The following is a 17,381-nucleotide window of genomic DNA, read 5'->3' as shown; positions in this document are numbered from 1 at the left end:
ATTACTCGTTTATTTGTATGGCATTGGACATGACAGACTGATCTATGTCGTGGAGTTTAACAGCAGACATCACATGCTTTCCTTTGGTTAACATCAACAAAGATAAGGAGGATAAGGATGAGGTGGTTGTTGTTTTTTCTGTGTAGGCTCTTGAGGCTCTTATACTCTGTGCTCAGTCAAACTCAGCTTGACAGATGTCTCCATGCTGTCTGATCTCTCAGAGCTTACGCTGGGGAAAAACATTCTTACTACTTTCCCCAACAGTCACATAAGGGATGTGGTCAGTCATGATCAAAGCTAATGAATCGAAAAGCTCAGAGATTGGTGAATCTATTGAAGACCTTCAAATGAATCTTAGTGTCCATTTAACACTCCACTAAGGATACAAATATTAACATGGCATAGCTTTCTATATGGATAACATTTACTAATTCACTTGTATCAATTGGTAGGAAGCATGGATACGATATTCTGTAATCAAATTCTCTTTCTCTTACATGCAACGATTCACAACCATCTGCAACACAAATCCTACTTAGGATGCAACGATGCGCATGAACACTTCCAAAATGGTCACTGCATAATTTCAAGATGGGAATCGCTTTAAGACTTTTAAGCCACATGAATGTACAACATTAACCCACACTGAAACACCAGCTAACATGAATGATTCATGTACTAGGTTCTGGTTATAATTTGCTAAACAAATTAGGCAGAAACAGTGCTTAACACTGATGTGTATACATAAGAGAATTGGAAGACTGTCTCTCATGTGCATCTTGTATTTTAGCACTCATACACTTATTTACAAAGATAAATATACAGTATATAGCTATATAGTTATAAAAAGGTCAATTAAACTTTACATTTAAAAATATTTATTAAAAAAATTATAATCTCTTGGTTTATGTGTGTGTAGTTTGGACTTTTTCGGGCCAGTGGGCCATTTCCCCGCTTATTTCCAGTTCTATTATAGTGTGGCTTGTAATATGACACTATTCTCATCATAAGAACAACAAAGGGCCACAGATTCACGCAAAAGACAAAATGCTAATATGCTCATAAATGAATAAATAAGACTCCACTATGCCAAATCTCTGGCTTTTGTTAACTCCTCTGTCCAGTGTTCACAGAGGGCCGTCACTCATCCTTGTGTTAAGGGAAAAAAAAATGTGTCTTGCTGCATTTGGGGTCCTGAGAGCAGAGGCCTTTGCCCCTGCTCCAGGCTTCTCCTCAACTGCCAGTTAAGATTCCGTCAAAGACATCCTTGTAGGAGCCTGGGACTCATCTCTCTTCTCCCTCTGCTAGGCTTTTCTCGGCCTGTCTGACAGGTGTAAGCTGCTTAGTGAACACCCTCATACACTATTGTACACACTCAAACACACGATTATATTAGAGTGGCTCTGCCTGTGAACAGTCTCTAAAAGAGGTTTTGTTATTTTTACTTGCTGTTGACATTATAAATTTTACTAAAGTGGAAGAAAATTATTTCCCCCAGTGTGATCTTATGTGCGCCGCTCAATTTCTTAATAAACATGATAAATAAATAGAAATATTTGTAATATTTTACATTAAGGTTCATTAATTGACACATCACTTAACATGGACAAACCATGAACTTTAGCACACTTTGTTAAGTACAATTAACAAAGTAACAAAATGTTAAATAATAAAGCAAATAAGAATCTGCTTTAACCAATACTCACACCATCAGAGAGTAAAATTAAATCCACAGTCTGAACCTACACCTTAAGGAACATGTTAGTAGTAACCAGAGTTCAACAACATTCAGGAACGTGCTATGAATTCATTTGTGTAAATTCATTAAACACTACTCAATGCAGGCGTATTTATGTTAACATTTAAACAAATATCAGTTACTATACATATGTTAACTTACTTTATTTCATTAAGGGAACCTCAATGAACAGTGTTACCAAAACCTGAGATCTGAGAATAATAAGCTGAAATAAAAAGATGACTTTAGTCCCAGTGACATGTCCTAAGTATTTACACACACCTGTTGTCAGAGCAGATCCCCACGTCTGTGTAGGGGATTTATCTGTAGTCCACAAATGTTTTTATATAGTAATTTTATTGCGTATTATATTGCTAATTTATAATATATAGTTAGTGCTGGTTTGGGGTGAAATAGACTGGTGTTCTTTCATTAAAATAAACATACAGTAGTGCACTATGGCGTAAATATGTATAATATATTTTTTTAAAAGTTCAATAACATTCACAGAAATTTTAAATTATAATAATATCATCATCATCATCATCATCATCATCATCATTCAAACATCTTCAGTAACTGCTTAATCCTGGTCAAGGTTGCAGTGGATTTGGAGCCACTTGAACACTGTGTGGAATAAACCCATCACAGGGGACCATGCATACACACATGCCTAATAATAATAATAATAATAATAATAATAATAATAATAATAATAATAAAATATTCAAGTTTCCAAAGTCTAACGAGTGTATCTGCAAGCATATGCAAAACTGGGGGATGAAAATGTATTAATATTAAACATTTACTGGATGCCAGAGTTGGCATGGATGGAGATGAAGAGAACTTGTGTATATTAAAATAGTTGTGCACTATAGTCAATAATTTAAGCCATAAATGTGAATAAATAATGTTTTTACTTGTAAATGCACATTTTGTTGCTTAGGAAAAGAGGGAATATTGAATGAGGTAATATACTTCAGTGTGTTATGTTTAAATCATTGTGCATTTGAGTTAAACATCAGAGTTTAAACCCACTTAAATTGTTTAAATATAGCACTTAGGTGCTGAATAATTTTGGAGCATCTGATTTTTTTTTTTTTTTCAGTCTGTGGAAGTGTCTCCTCAGTCCATCACTGCAAACTGAGCACAGAGAGTTACAAAGTGAACTAGCACAGAAAGAAGGCTGTGTTACAAACACATGCCCTAGCGGAAGTAGATTTCTCAGCATACAAGTGCTGATGCAACTAGAAAGTGACATAAGAGAAACTCTCTGTCTCATTGGCAGCTTGGACCAGGAGACCCTTCTTGAGAAACTGGGTCAGGCAGCAAACCCCGTTCGCCCAGTCGGGGCAGCCGAAGTAAGCTTGTTCTCTCTCAATTCTCCCCCAGACACACCATCCTGAGAAGCCACTTTTTCCTACCACAGGAAGCCCAAGAGAGCACTATAGCTAGCAGTCTGACAGGCAAACTGAACCCTGGCCTTTTATATCCTGCCAGGTTTGAGAAGTTGGACATCACGCCAAAAAGCGCCCAGAAGATTAAGCCTGTGCTGGAGCGCTGGATGGCTGAGGCAGAAGCCCGCCATCGCTCGGGCATGCAGAACCTGACCGAGTTTATCGGCAGTGAGCCATCGAAAAAGCGCAAGCGCCGGACCTCTTTCACGCCACAGGCCCTGGAGATCCTTAACAGCCACTTCGAGAAGAACACACACCCTTCGGGCCAGGAAATGACCGAGATTGCTGAGAAACTGAACTACGACCGTGAGGTGGTGCGTGTCTGGTTCTGCAATAAAAGGCAGGCGCTTAAAAACACAATAAAGAGGCTGAAACAGCCAGAGCTTGGGGCTGTCGCACCTATGGACCATCTGGCTGACCCTTTGGAAGAACATCCATAGATCAGATGGACTTATGTGAGAAAAACTGGACCCATTTACCAATGATTCATTCGACTGGACGCTAAAAACCTGGACGTTTCTAACATTGTACTGTGATGGACCACCAACCAGGATAGAAATGTTAATAGCAGTGCTGTAATGACATTGAAGTGAAGAGATTTAAGCAAAAAAAAAAAAAAAGTCTAAATGCTTACAAATTTGCAGTCCTCATCCAGGACAAAGCAGAGAATTTACACTAGAGATCACACCTAAATCAAGGACAGCTATAAAACTACTACAACCAAAGTCTGATGTGTCTGATTCCTGAAGGGTTTTTTTGTTTGTTTGTTTGTTTTTTGTAAATGTGTTCTAAATTTTTACATTTGTACTGACCAAAAAGGAAAAAAAGATCTATGTGTAGGGGCAGTGGGGTGGTGGGAGGGTGTAAAATTATCTTTGTCTCACTTGCTCACTTGGGTTTATATGTAAATATTACGATAATTTTGTCTTTAAATTGAAATCACAAACTCTTTGGAAATTTTGTCCCAGAGATGACCACATCATATACCTGTGGTCCTTTCTTTAGTCACCTCACTCCTGTTTGTAAAACTATCATTTAAACGATTTTTTTTTAATCTCTGGAAGAATGGGTTATATGTCAAAGGTGGTCGATATGGCAGAACCCACATTGTTGCAGCTGTGACTTAAACTACAGTATGTCATTGTATTGCCAAAGCCTTCTAGCCAAAGAACATCATTCTTCAGCCCAAGGACATGGGCTCTAGCCCAAGGACTATACATGGGCAAAAACATTACTTTTTTTTTTCTTCTTTTGCTGTGATGACATTTTTCAATGTTTTGTCTCAACAATGGCTTCAGGACTGCATGATTTGCAGCACAAAACCAATGAGTGGTAAATTAAATGAGATCATTGCTACGATTTATCATTTCCGTGAATGTTTTTTTTTTAAACTTTATTATTTGGTAGGTTTGTTGTAACTTTGCACTGTATTTGTTAGACAAAAAAGTGATCAAAACACAACGTTACCAAAATGAACAACCAGTTCTCTCACAAAATTTATAGGAATTCTAAATAGTGGGGTCATTTGTTTGATTTTATACAAATGACGCGCTAAGCTAGCTAGCCTAAACATGCATGTGTATTTTTCTGAGTTGTCTCATATAAAGTCTTATGAATTTGCAATTTGTTGAAATGACACTATTGCAAATACTGATTGAGCTTCAGAACAAAAAGTACTACAACCCACAAGTACTATACTTGCATTACCTGCATATACTTGCATTAAGTTTGTGCTTTCTTTCATTTTGTTGTTACATGACAGAATATTATTTCTTCAGCAGTCATTAAAGATTTCTCTGCTTGAAGAACACTAAAATATTCATTTATACTAATAAAATCATAATTTTGTTAAATTACAAATTTAAATTACATGATTGTAATATCTGCAAGAAGCAGAGGGAGTGAAAGTTGCTTTAGGCAAAAAGCTTTTGGAAACAAATGTGTAAAAAAAAAAAAAAAAAGAAAAGAAAGAAAGAAAAGAAAAGAAAAACTGAGTGAGGCAACTGATGTGAGAAGTTATGAATGGTTCAGGTTCGGATTAAGCAGTTGGTTTTCTTATAACTGTCTCTGTCCTTCTTCAAAATCTGGTGAGAAATCAGATTGAAGCGACTAATGACTGCCACAGGCCATAACATACAAATAATAATGTTTCACTTTATAACCCTATTATTTGCCAAACTGTGTGGGTTTACATGTTTAATTTTAGCTTACGACTTTGTTTACATGAAAAAAAGGAGTTACTATTAAAACATGGAAGTGTTAAAATGAGAATGATGACATTTATTATAATTAAGTGCAAAACATATAACTAGGATGCCACACTATAAATTATAAAGGTTAAAACTTTTTTTTAATTTTTTTTTTATGAATATTTAAAGTTTTTGCTTTACTACTCTTTCAATATTGTTTTAACCCATAAAGCAATGAACATATTGTTCTGGCTAGCAAGCTTTGGAAGTAATTTTATTACAGAAAAGTTAGAAAGGTATTTATTAGAGGAATAATAAATGTAATAATTCCAGCAATCAGATTTGATCCAAGCATGGCCAAGGTTTTATTCAAGCAAAAGAAGAAAAAAAAAGAGAGAGAGAGACAGAGAGAGATTTAACATTTTCCAAATCAGCAAAATTCTGAGAAAAAAAAAAAATTCTCACTTCATCTTAATTTGTCATCATGAACTACAGTAAATGTTGTATTGTGTTTGGTTTCAAGGAAATATTTTTAATGCAATACATTGAGCTGTCAGTTTATTAGGTTTATTAGATGTATATTGCTCTAGTTATGACTTATAATCACAAACCTTTTTCATTTTCATCTGACTAGCCTGGGATTCATGGTTGCAGACATGGTATATCATACAGAGGTTTAACAAAGAAGCTGTAACCAAAAAAAAAAAAAAAAGAAAAGAAAAGAAAAGAAAAGGGGAAAGAAAAAAAAAACTTAAACCAAGAGACAAAGAAATGAGTTCTGCCTTTGCTCATCTTTTCAATGCTGGACCAAAGCTCAATTGTAATATGCACACTGTACAGAGAAATGGCTAAATGTTGCTGACAATCTTTAAATATTTGAAATGTTTGAGGAAAATGAATGGAAGAATCATAAAGTCTAGCATCAAGATTACCTCATGACTGTACGTGTATGCCGTGAGTAGTGAGTTTTTAGAAGGACGAGAAATGAACAGCAACTTGTGGCTTTGTGTAAATGTGTGTAAGTAGATTTCACTAGTCATGGTAGGTACTCAAAGAGAATGAGAGTCTACCAGTTATCTTTCATGCTGTGGTTTCCAGGGTCATGTGTATAGAACATTTTAGACATTATTGTAACGGTTTTGTTTGTTTGTTTGTCTGTTTGCCCCCCATGTGATTTACATTGATGAACTTTATTGACTGTGACTGGAATTGCCCTATATAATAGGGAGCAAGGAGAGCTTTGTGACCGAACTCAATTGTCTTGAACTGATTACACACACACACACACACACACACAAACACACATAGAGAGAGAAAGAGAGAGAGAGAGAGAGAGAGAGAGAGAGAGAGTGAGAGAGAGTGAAAAGTTGTGACACTGAACACCTCGAAACCAAAGCTGATAAACCTGCTTTAAATTTTATGAAAACTGTACATATATATAAAGCAATATATGTTTGGTCAGTAAAGCTGCACTTTGTGTATTCCTGAACAGCTTCAGATCTGTTACATTTATTTGTACCATAATTAATAATAAACAACTGTTTGACATGAAACATCTGATTTGTTGATACTCATGCTCAGGACCAAATCTATACCGAGATCCACATTAATGTCTCACAGTTAATATTTCACAATGCGGAATGTGTACAATTGCTCGATTGAAATCTCCATTATGTTATTCTTCCATTTTTCCATAAGCTCCGACTCGGTTTAAACATTAGATGATACGATATCAGTACAATCTCAAATGTCATGAAGAGTTAATAATAAACGTTACCATGTTCATGTTGTGCTGTTAATGAGTAGCACTGAATAATACACCAATTAAAACAATATAAATTTGAAATGCCTATGCATAGTCGACTGTAGAGCTTGTAACCTAACCTGATCAACTAGCAAGCGGATTTGGCTTGTTGCAGTTACAAGTAGTCTAAATAAAATTCCCCCATCAACACTTACAATTACATCATGTTCTCGCACATACTCGCACATTTATATCATAGCTATGTCAGATGTGTCTCCTAAGCTGCTCTCAGGTCAGTACAGAACCAGTCATCACTGCCCACTGGGTTGTCTTGGAATGCAAGCTTTTCCTCACAGTAGACTACTAAATTCTGCCACTACATTACTACGTTAACAGGATGCCACACTTTCCATAATGAATTTCACAGCTGGACATGATGAGAAATAGTAACAAATAACCTCCCCAAACTACCGAAGTCCAGATCTCATTGTCTTCATAGCTATGATTTAAAGAGTTTATTTATAAATCTTAGGCACACAAACAAAATCTTGACTCTCAAACAAACGAAAACGAAATCTTGAGGGCAGGGGATGAACAGAAAAGCGCTTCTATCACACCATCAGTTGATTACGAGTATCTCGTAATGCCTTTTGGTCAGATGAACGCACCAGCGGTCTTCCAGTGCTTCATGTGGTCCTTCGCAAGACCCTGAACCACTATGCATTTGTCTATTTCGATGACATTCTAATCTTTAGCAATTCACTAAAGGACCATGTGGTTCATGTCTGCCGGATTCTCCAGCTCCTCCTAGAGAACCACCTATACGTAAAGCTTGAAAAGTCAGTTTCACATTACCAACATCTCATTCTTGGGCTTTATTGTGTCTTGTGTGGAGCTGAGACTGGATCCGGCAAAGACCCAAGTGGTCAAGGAGTGGCCTCAGCCAACGTCGGTCTGGGCAGTCCAGCGGTTCTTAGGCTTCACAAACTTCTTCCATCGTTTCGTGAAGAATTTCAGTACCTTGTTTGCCCCTCTCTGCGCAATTAAGGTTTGTGACCATCTTGATGCTCGATTATCTGAAGGTGAACTTAACGAATGGTCTGCTTTAACCTAGAAACACTGGATTTAACACTTGATTTTGAGCATGGTGCAAGTGAAGTAACCAGACTAACAGAGACGTTCCAAGGTATTTTAAAACAAACAGACAAGTCTGCCACAAGGTGTATCTGTCAGCAGTACAAGGATTTCAAGTTCACTATTAAAGAAAAATGGAAGATGGGAGCACTGCGGACATTTGCTAAGATGGTAACCTGGACACTAAAAAGTGAGGAGTTCACTGAGTTCAGCTGATTGACATTTGTGGTACGTTCCAAGCGTCTAGTGCAGACTGTGAACGCGGTTTCATTCTGATGAATCGTATCAAGGCAAAATCACGAAACTATCTTGAGACCAACCACTTGGATCAGCTAATGAGAATCCAGTCTACACAAGCAGAGGGTCTTATATATCTGGACAAGGTCTACAACCATTGGAAAGCAGATGAGACTAGAAAGGTCGTAAAGTAGCCGACAATACTAAATAAATATATTGTAGTATTAATGTGTTTGACTTGGACAGTATTTATACTGTTTACTGTATAGGCCTATAACAATTTTAATCATTTCTTAAGCATATCATCATTATGATGCATACAGTAATTATTAATTAGTTGACAGAAGCTTTCAGTTTTGTTTAAGGATTAGGTTACTATTTTGGTGTATGTGTATAGACCAGCAGAAAAAAGCAGAAACAAGGGATTTTATATAAATAAACAAGGTCTATAATCACTGACGTTAAACAGACAGATAGAAGATTGAAGATACTGTTATTTGTTTAGTGCCTAGCGATACTTTTTTTTCTTAATTATTGCTGCAATCCTGTGGTGGTGTATGTGGCATTTTAACATTTTTGCTCCCATCTGTGTTTTTTTAGACCTTCCATAAACCTGCAGGGATAGTGAAGGATATATAGAACATATATTATATGCATATGGGTTTAATAAAATGTGTTTGTTTAATTAAACTTTTAACTGTATAACCGTATAGTATAACTGTGTATATACTGTGTATAAAATAATAACAAAAAAAATCTGATCCCTCATGTCTTTATTGAGAACAACCAAAAAAACCTCATAGTGCTTGTGGAAAAAGTATGTGAACCCTTGAGTTAATGACCTCAAAAAAAAGCTAATTGGAGTCAGGTTTTAGCACACCTGGAGTCTCGTTAAGAAAATGAGTTTGGAGGTGTGGACTACAGCTACTTTGACTGATAAAAACCCCTCAAACTTTTGGAGTTTGCTCTGCACAAGAAGCACACGCTTATGTGAGCCGTGCCTCGCCTTTCAGAGGATCTGCGATCAAGAAATGTTGATTTACATAAAGCTGGCAAGGGTTACAAAGTGATTTCAAAGACTTTAGAAATTCACCAGTCTACAGTTAGGCAAACGTTCTACAAATGGAGACACTTTGGGACTGTTGCTACTCTACCAAGAAGTGGGCGCCCAGTCAACATGACACCAAGAGCACAACGAAGACTCATCAATGAGGTAAAGAAACAACCCCCAATGACAGCCGAAGATTTGAAGGCATCATTGGAACTGGCGAACATCTCTGTTCATGAGTCTACAATACGTCAAACACTGAACAAGCAGGGTATCTACGGCAGGACACCACGAAGGAGCCACTGCTTACTGAAAAGAACACTGCTGCACGCCTGAAGTTTGCAAAAGAGCACAGTGACACTCCACAGCGGTATGGGCAAAATGTTTTGTGGACTGATGAAACTAAGATTGAACTATTTGGAAAAACCACACAGCACTACATCTGGCATAGAAAGGACACGGCATATCTGTGCTGTCTCTGGGTGAAAAGTCTACCCTGAGGCCTTCAGAATTTCAAGTGAATCCCCTCTGTTGTTGAAGCAAATGGAGATGATGTTGTTGATTCATATTGTTTAACCAGACAGATTGTGAGTTTGGCATATTGGGCATATTTTTTGACACACCACAGCCTCCTACATCAGCACGTAACAGTTAACTGACGTATAACCAACTAGCTCACAAACTTTCTTTCATGTGACATTAAGATTTTCAAGTGCTTTAGATTTTTTTGTTTAGATTTTTACTTAGCTCTGTTGTTTTTGTTGTTGTTGTTGTTATTGTTGTTTTAACTCACTATGGCTGAAGGAGGAGAAGAAATTGATTTGGTGGCAGATTTACTGGCAAAGCCTTTTTCCAGAAGGACCATTCAAGAAAAGCAGGAAATTGTGCAGAAGGGTTGATCAACCCCTCAGCTAGCGGGCCTGTCCCAGCCAGGCAAAGGATTTGTGTGGTACTTTCAATCGACCAATTATGAAAGGTACACCTGCCTTACAGTGTCAAAGGAACATTGCAAATTGTATTGCTGGGAATGCTTGCTATTTGCAACTGACCGATATGGTGTTCGGAGCCACACTGGATTTGCAAACCTGAATTACCTAACCAAGGCTGCAACGAGACTCCAAAACATGGCAGGACACTTGCAAGCAATGGAGCTTTTGAAAACACTCAGAGACACCTGATCTCAATGAACAAATCTGAGGAAAACAGTGCTCCACAACGATAAAGTCAAGAAAAATAGGGAAATACTGAAAAGATTGATTGATTGTGTCATCTTTCTGGGTAAACAGGAGCTTTCATTTAGGGGACCCGATGAAAGCAAGGAGTCCACAAATAGGGGAAACTATGTCAAACTTATTTCCTTTCTGGCCAAGCACGACAAAGACTTGCATTACCACCTTTCCACTGACAAACTGTTTAGAGTGACTTCGAGCAAAATAAAAAACAACCTGATTAGTGCTATAGCTGAAGTGATGGGAGAGAAGATAAAAAGGGAGATCAAAAAAGCAACTTTTGTTGCAGATATGGTGGATGAAACTACAGATGTAAGTACTGCATCCCAGCCTTCACTGGTGCTCCGTTATGTGACAGACACTGATGTCAAGGAGAGGTTTGTCAGATTTGACGTTGTTTCGAGTGGCAAGTGGGCTGATGACATTGCTGCTCACATTATCTGATTCCTGAAGGAATACGAATGCCTGGATAAAGTTGAGGCACAGTGCTTTGATGGCTCTGCCGTCATGGCATCTGGACATAATGGGGTATAGGCTAAAGTTAAGATGAGGACTCCTATGACTTTATTTATACATTGCTATGCCCATCAATTTAACTCAAGGGGCATTAAAGCATAGAGAATGCAGGATCTTTTTAGCATATTTCAAAGGCCTAGCTGCATTTTTTTCCAGATTCCCTAAGCGCACGCAGCTGCTTGATGGTATCTGCCAGTGTCGTCTTCCTCATATGGCACCAACAAGGTGGCAATAGGGTTCTAGATTGGTCAGCACAGTCTTTGAGAAGAGATTTGCCCTAAAGGAGCTATTTGAGTACATATTAGAACACCATGATGAGTATGACTGGATTTATGTTCGCTGTGTTGATTGATACAGTGCACATCTGGATGATTTTGAATTTTGTTTTTTGCGTTCCACATTTTTTACTTTTTGGAATACTGCAGAGCAAAACACTTGATGTACAGTTCTGTCTGGCAAGAGTGGATGAGTTTTATGACACCATTGAGAGGGTGAGGGGGCGATTTGGTGAGATTTACAAATCTGCTGTGCGTGAAACATATGCGCCATGCACACGGAGAGGCCAATCACAGGGGGACATTCGTGCGAGGTACCAGAAACTCCACAGCGATATTTTGGACAACATCCTTGTCCAGATATGGAACCAGTTTAAAGACCATAGGAAAATAATGTTTCTCTCCCTCCTTGACCCTCAGCAGTTTCACTCATACCAGAGAAAATTCCCGGATGTGGCCTTCTCCATCTTAACGCAGAGCCACAGACTTCTCTTCAACCTGCCCCAGCTTAACACTGAGCTGACTGTAATGTATGCCATGACTGATTTTGAAGTTAAAAGCCCTGCTGACCTTGTCACTTTCCTTCAATGGAAAGATCTATATGGGATCATGCGTCAACTTTAACATTGGCATGTTTTGCGGTGACCATCCCCAGTTTCTACTTTCTCTGTCGAGCGGACATTTTCAGCCCTAAAACGTATTAAAACATATTCAATAAATACGACTATGCAGGCTCGACTGTCAACATTGGCCTCAATGGCAATTGAGAATGACCTTTTGATGGAACTGAAATGCACCGATGTACTGTACAACCGTGTCATTGAACTCTTTATAAAGAAGGAAAGGTGGATAGACTTTGTCTTCAAATTATGAGCAGCTTTGGTAAGTATGATGGATTTATTATGTAACTTTACGAGCCGCGCTGTAAAGTTTTAGTGTTGTAGGTGCCGCACGGCTGTGTTAGGTGTCCACAGTACTGAAACACATCAGAGAAGATAGACAGACCTGTGACTAGCTATTTATTATTATTATTAGAGATGCACTGATGATAATAATAATAATAATAATAATAATAATAATTATTATTATTATTATTATTATTATTGGGTCAGCTGGGACCTTTCTGTGGTCCTGGAAGGTCTGTCAGGTGCCCCATTTGAGCCCTTAGAGTGGATCTACTGTCTCAATCCGGAGGGCTGATTTATCAACCTCGGCCATAACTACGAAAACTTAGGGTCTGGCCCCTGAGGGGCACCAGCTCATAGATTCTGGTCTCACAACTGAGGTTGTAGAGACCATGTTGAACCCTAGAACACCATGCACGAGGAAATTGTATGCGCTCAAGTGGCGGCTTTTTGTCTTGTGGTGTGAGGAACGCCAGCTAGACCCAGTGAACTGCGCAATAGCTACAGTCCTGGAGTGCGTGGTGTCAGGTGGCTGAGGCCCATCTGCAGGCCGCGCATACCTTCCTGGGACCTTCTGTGGTCCTGGAAGGTCTGTCAGGTGCCCCATTTGAGCCCTTAGAGTCAGCCTCTGAGAAGCTTCTGCCTCTAAAGGTAGCTCTTCTGCTGGCCCTGACATCTCTCAAGCGAGTAGGAGATCTACAAGCTCTCTCTGTTGCCCCTTCCTGCCTTGCCTTTACCCCTGGATTAGCCGAGGCCTTCCTGTATACTAGGCCAGATTATATTCCTAAAGTGCCTACATCTGCTGCCCAGCCTGTGGTGTTGCAGGCTTTCTGCCCTCTTCTGTTCCTCACAAAAAAACAGCCAGAACAAGAGAGGATGCACATGCTGTTTCCAGTAAGGGTTCTTCTCTGTACTTACGCCACTGGCCGGAGCAGTGGACGTAAGCCGGAGCAGCTGCTGGTCTGCTTGGCGGCGACAGTAGAGGTGATGCTGTGTCAAAGCAGAGCATCTCTAATTGGATAGTGGTAGCAATCTCTATCGCTTATGAGGCGCGTGGTCTCACTACTCTCACTGGGCAGAAGGGCTCATTCCACTAGGGGGGTCACCTCTTCGAAGGCTTCGTCCAACAGGGTATCCTTACAGGATGTGTGTGCTGTTGCAGGGTGGTCTAGGCCAGTGGTTTTCAAAGTGGGCGCCACCAGGAGGTGCCCAGGGGGCCTCAACAATTTGGTGTGCCCATCCCTCCCACTAGTATGTTTTCTCTTTCTCACTCTCAGACAATCACACACACACACAATCAATTCCTAATGTAATGTAATGTAAAGATTTAAGGTGTAATTATTGATAAAAAAGGGGGATATATTCAGAAGTCTGTATTTTTAATGTGTTTTAAAGACATCTTGCAAAAGGGGGCCTCGGTCAAATGTTAATGAAATTTGTGGGGGCCTTGCCCTGGAAAAGTTTGAGAACCCCTGGTCTAGGCCACACACATTCATTCGATATAACAGCCTGGATATCCATTCTGCCCCGGGCTCGAGTGTCTTGCAGTGACCCTCGGGCCTTTTTGAACAGGCTGTACCCTCGGTATGACGGAGTGGGTATTCTCGTTCCCATAGTGTTATGCTAAATGCAACATGGAGTTCCTTTTGAAAGGGAACATCTGGGTTGATTTTACACAAGGTTGAGATGCCGGTCGCACGCGAGGGGCGCTCCCATAGTATTATGCTAAACGCAACGTCTCGTTCCCTTCTCAGGGAACAGGGTTACGTGCGTAACCCAGACGTTTTGTAGCATTTTTGCTCGTTTGGTTGTCGTATGAGTAAATGTGACTGGTTGTTCTGAGTTTGGACTTTTTTCTCTGGTAATGACACTAATTTGATGTGATGTCTATTTTTGATGCAGCATCTTGTCATATGGCCTATTAGTTGTACATCCTTGATGGTTTGATGGTATCCTCACGCAATTAAAATCAAAATAGCGGCTATTGAATAGCATATAGCCCTAGTGTCATGGTGAGGTTATTTGAAGGTGGTTTAATTGCACGAGATAGCTCTAAAGGCCTAGTTGAAAAATACATGGCCCCCCACTGCTTTTCACACACACAACTCAGATTTCATTATGAAGTTCACATCTAAAAGCAAACTGACAATACATGGTTACTACAGCAATTTATTACAGACAACCTTAAGGTCAACTGAAAGGTATCTGCATCAATATTTCAGCGCTTCGTCATAGCAGATAACAGTAATGAGACATGCCTTAGACAAAGAGGGAAGCTCATTCTCAGCTGAAAACCTCTAAAAACTTCAACTCCAAAGTTTTTCATCCACAAAGCCTTTCAAAGCTGACTAGCTGCCAAGTGGAAGAGCAGTAAATAAATAAATAATCATCATAAAAAAAGCACACACAACATAAATTATTAACATTAGGCTGAGAAGCGATGTCGAAGATGTTCGCATCATCCTTTTTCTCCGTTCCCCCTAGAGTTCTTTTTAAGTGTGGCAGTAGAAGTTGTTTCACATCCCCCTTTTTTCACACCCATTTCTCTTTTAGTTCTGTAATTGTGCTATTTCTTCTGCTATTGTTTATCATCTGTCAATCTGTTTTGGCCTAGAAGCAAAGATGGAAAGCAAATGGAACTTTTCCATCTCTGTTTCAATGTTATTGTCGATACAATGGCAAACAGCATGTATTAGTTTGGATTCATCTGTTCAAGGTAATACAGTAATTCACTGCCGTATTGTGGCTGTGTGCGTGACATAACCTATACTGTATCACACATCCATGGCCGGGATTATTCGAGGCTCTGATAGAAGCACAAGAGAGACGGTTAGACATTGATCCGCTTCAGTTCAGACTGTGTTGTATTCTAGTATTTCTTGAATAAGCAAAATGACATACAAACCTCATGATTTTGAAAGCTACACATATATGAGAAGCTTTTTACACCAGTGCACTAATATTTATGTTAATTTATGTTATATTAATATTTATGGCATTAGATAGAAGAAAAAATCAGGTCTCGTGAGAAATTTAAACAATTTGAAAAAAGAAACATGGTGTGGTTGGATTTTTTTTTTTTTACCTTTCTTATGATTGTAAATGTACAAATGCCAAGACCACCATTACACCCTAACTACAGTAAAGCTTGGTATCATTTCTTGAGTCTTACAAAGTAATATGAAGATAAAGTTTTCACAGATTGAAAATCAACCTTAAAGCAAAATTTCCACGAATCTCAGACAATTTATGAGTTAATTACTTATTATATTCATTAACCTAATAAACAGGAGACGCAGTATTCTTTATATTGTTGTCACATAATGTAAGAGGAGACAGCTGCTGGTAAGGCAGTTTAATAAAAGTCCAGGCAAATAATGCAAATTAAAAAACAGTACTCAAAAACAGGCACAGGCTACGTTCTACAAACAGGATATCAGAGTTTAAGCAAATACAAAAACAATATAAGGGTCAAAACCAGCAAAGATCAGACACCATGTAAGGTTGGTAACAACCGAGACAAAAGGCAACTGATCGCATACTTCACAGAGTTCTGGTGGTAGAAAGTCTCTATATAAAGGGTGTGTGTGTGTGTGTGTGTGTGTGTGTGTGTGTGTGTGTGTGTGTGTGTGTGTGAAAGGGATCAGGTGTGCACAATCAGAAGTCCCGTGACTGATGTGCAGGCCTGGACTGGCCATCGGTAGCACCGGGAGAATTCACGGTGGCCTGACAACTGATGTGGCCCACTGCCCTGCTGTTTGTTTATTTGTTTACTATTTTGTATTACTGCGTGTCCTATGTGCTCAAGTGATCCTTTCCGACTTCAGTATTTGATAATAAATTGATAATAAATTGATAATAAATCATGAACCTGTTAGTTTTGACTTGCAACGCTACCATTCTCCTCATAAATTTGGACTGCTTCACTACCTCTAGGGTTGTCACTGGTTTCAAAATTTGTTGTGGGTGTATGGGGTGGTCTGGATGAATGTGAGACTCCTGACCTGAAATTATGTCTCAGTCCGGCCCCCTGATGTGTGTGTTATGGGGAGTGGAGTCCGTGGCGACGATGTCTGTAGGCTATGGTGCATGTTGGGAACTGGAATCTGTGATGTGAGTTGATCTGACAATTGTGTATACACAGTGAGCTCATTGTAATTGTATCATGTGGCATAACAGCATATTTTCCTTAATAGAGTGCTGCATGGATGACGTATTTTTTGTAGGCCAGTCCAGAAGTTAGCATCACCCTGGTTCCCTCAACAAAAATCCAATAGGATTTTTCCATTGGCTTTTAGATTACTGCAGAAAACAACATCTGTGACCAACTAAAGTTTATGATTCTTACATGTTTTTTTCAGCAAGATAATCTTCACAAATGAACACAGACTTTATGAATTTTGAAGCTTAAATACAGTCGCCAGAGTTAAAAAGCTAAAGTTATATAGACTTTATGTCATGATTTCCCCTCGTGCTAGTGCTGGAGCACGCAGGCTTGAGGTGCTTCCATTTCGTGATGGAATACTTTCCATAACTTGGATGCAGCAGAATTTTCAAGAGGCCCTATAAAAGGGAAAAGCCAAGGTGGGAGAAGGAGGGGAAGTTCTTCATAATTCAAGCCAACCAGGAATGGCTCGACATGATGTATGCTATCAGGGGGCAAGGAGGAACCTTCCAACCAGGCTGGAACCATCCCCCACCCTCCCTCCCCCACTGTGGATCTCATCCAGCCTGCCAAGTCCACGGAGAACGTTGTTCAGCCTCACTGCTCATCTGAGGACGCTGCTCAGCATCCCTGTTCAGCTGAAGACGTTGCTCTGCCTTCTGGTGCGGCCAAGAGCTCCGCTTTTCTTCCCTGCTCCGCCTGACGTCACTATGTCAGGCTCCGCTTTGGGTATCGCTCCACCTT

The 17,381-nt window shown here is 39.4% G+C and overlaps 1 protein-coding gene across 1 annotated transcript in view; it reads left to right on the top strand.

Moving 5' to 3' along the window:
- Positions 1-3,635, top strand: part of pou6f2 (POU class 6 homeobox 2) — a 75,031-nt gene extending 71,396 nt beyond the window's left edge. Inside the window, exon 8 of the mRNA XM_053610918.1 lies at positions 3,131-3,635. Within this exon, the coding sequence (XP_053466893.1) occupies positions 3,131-3,635 (505 nt within the window). The remainder of the gene's footprint in view (positions 1-3,130) is intronic.
- The last annotated feature ends 13,746 nt before the right edge of the window (positions 3,636-17,381 follow it).

This window comes from Ictalurus furcatus, chromosome 23, assembly GCF_023375685.1.
Source record: "Ictalurus furcatus strain D&B chromosome 23, Billie_1.0, whole genome shotgun sequence".
NCBI lineage: Eukaryota > Metazoa > Chordata > Actinopteri > Siluriformes > Ictaluridae > Ictalurus > Ictalurus furcatus.
Note: the sequence above shows the minus strand (reverse complement) of the source record. Positions and strands in the feature narration are given on the sequence as shown.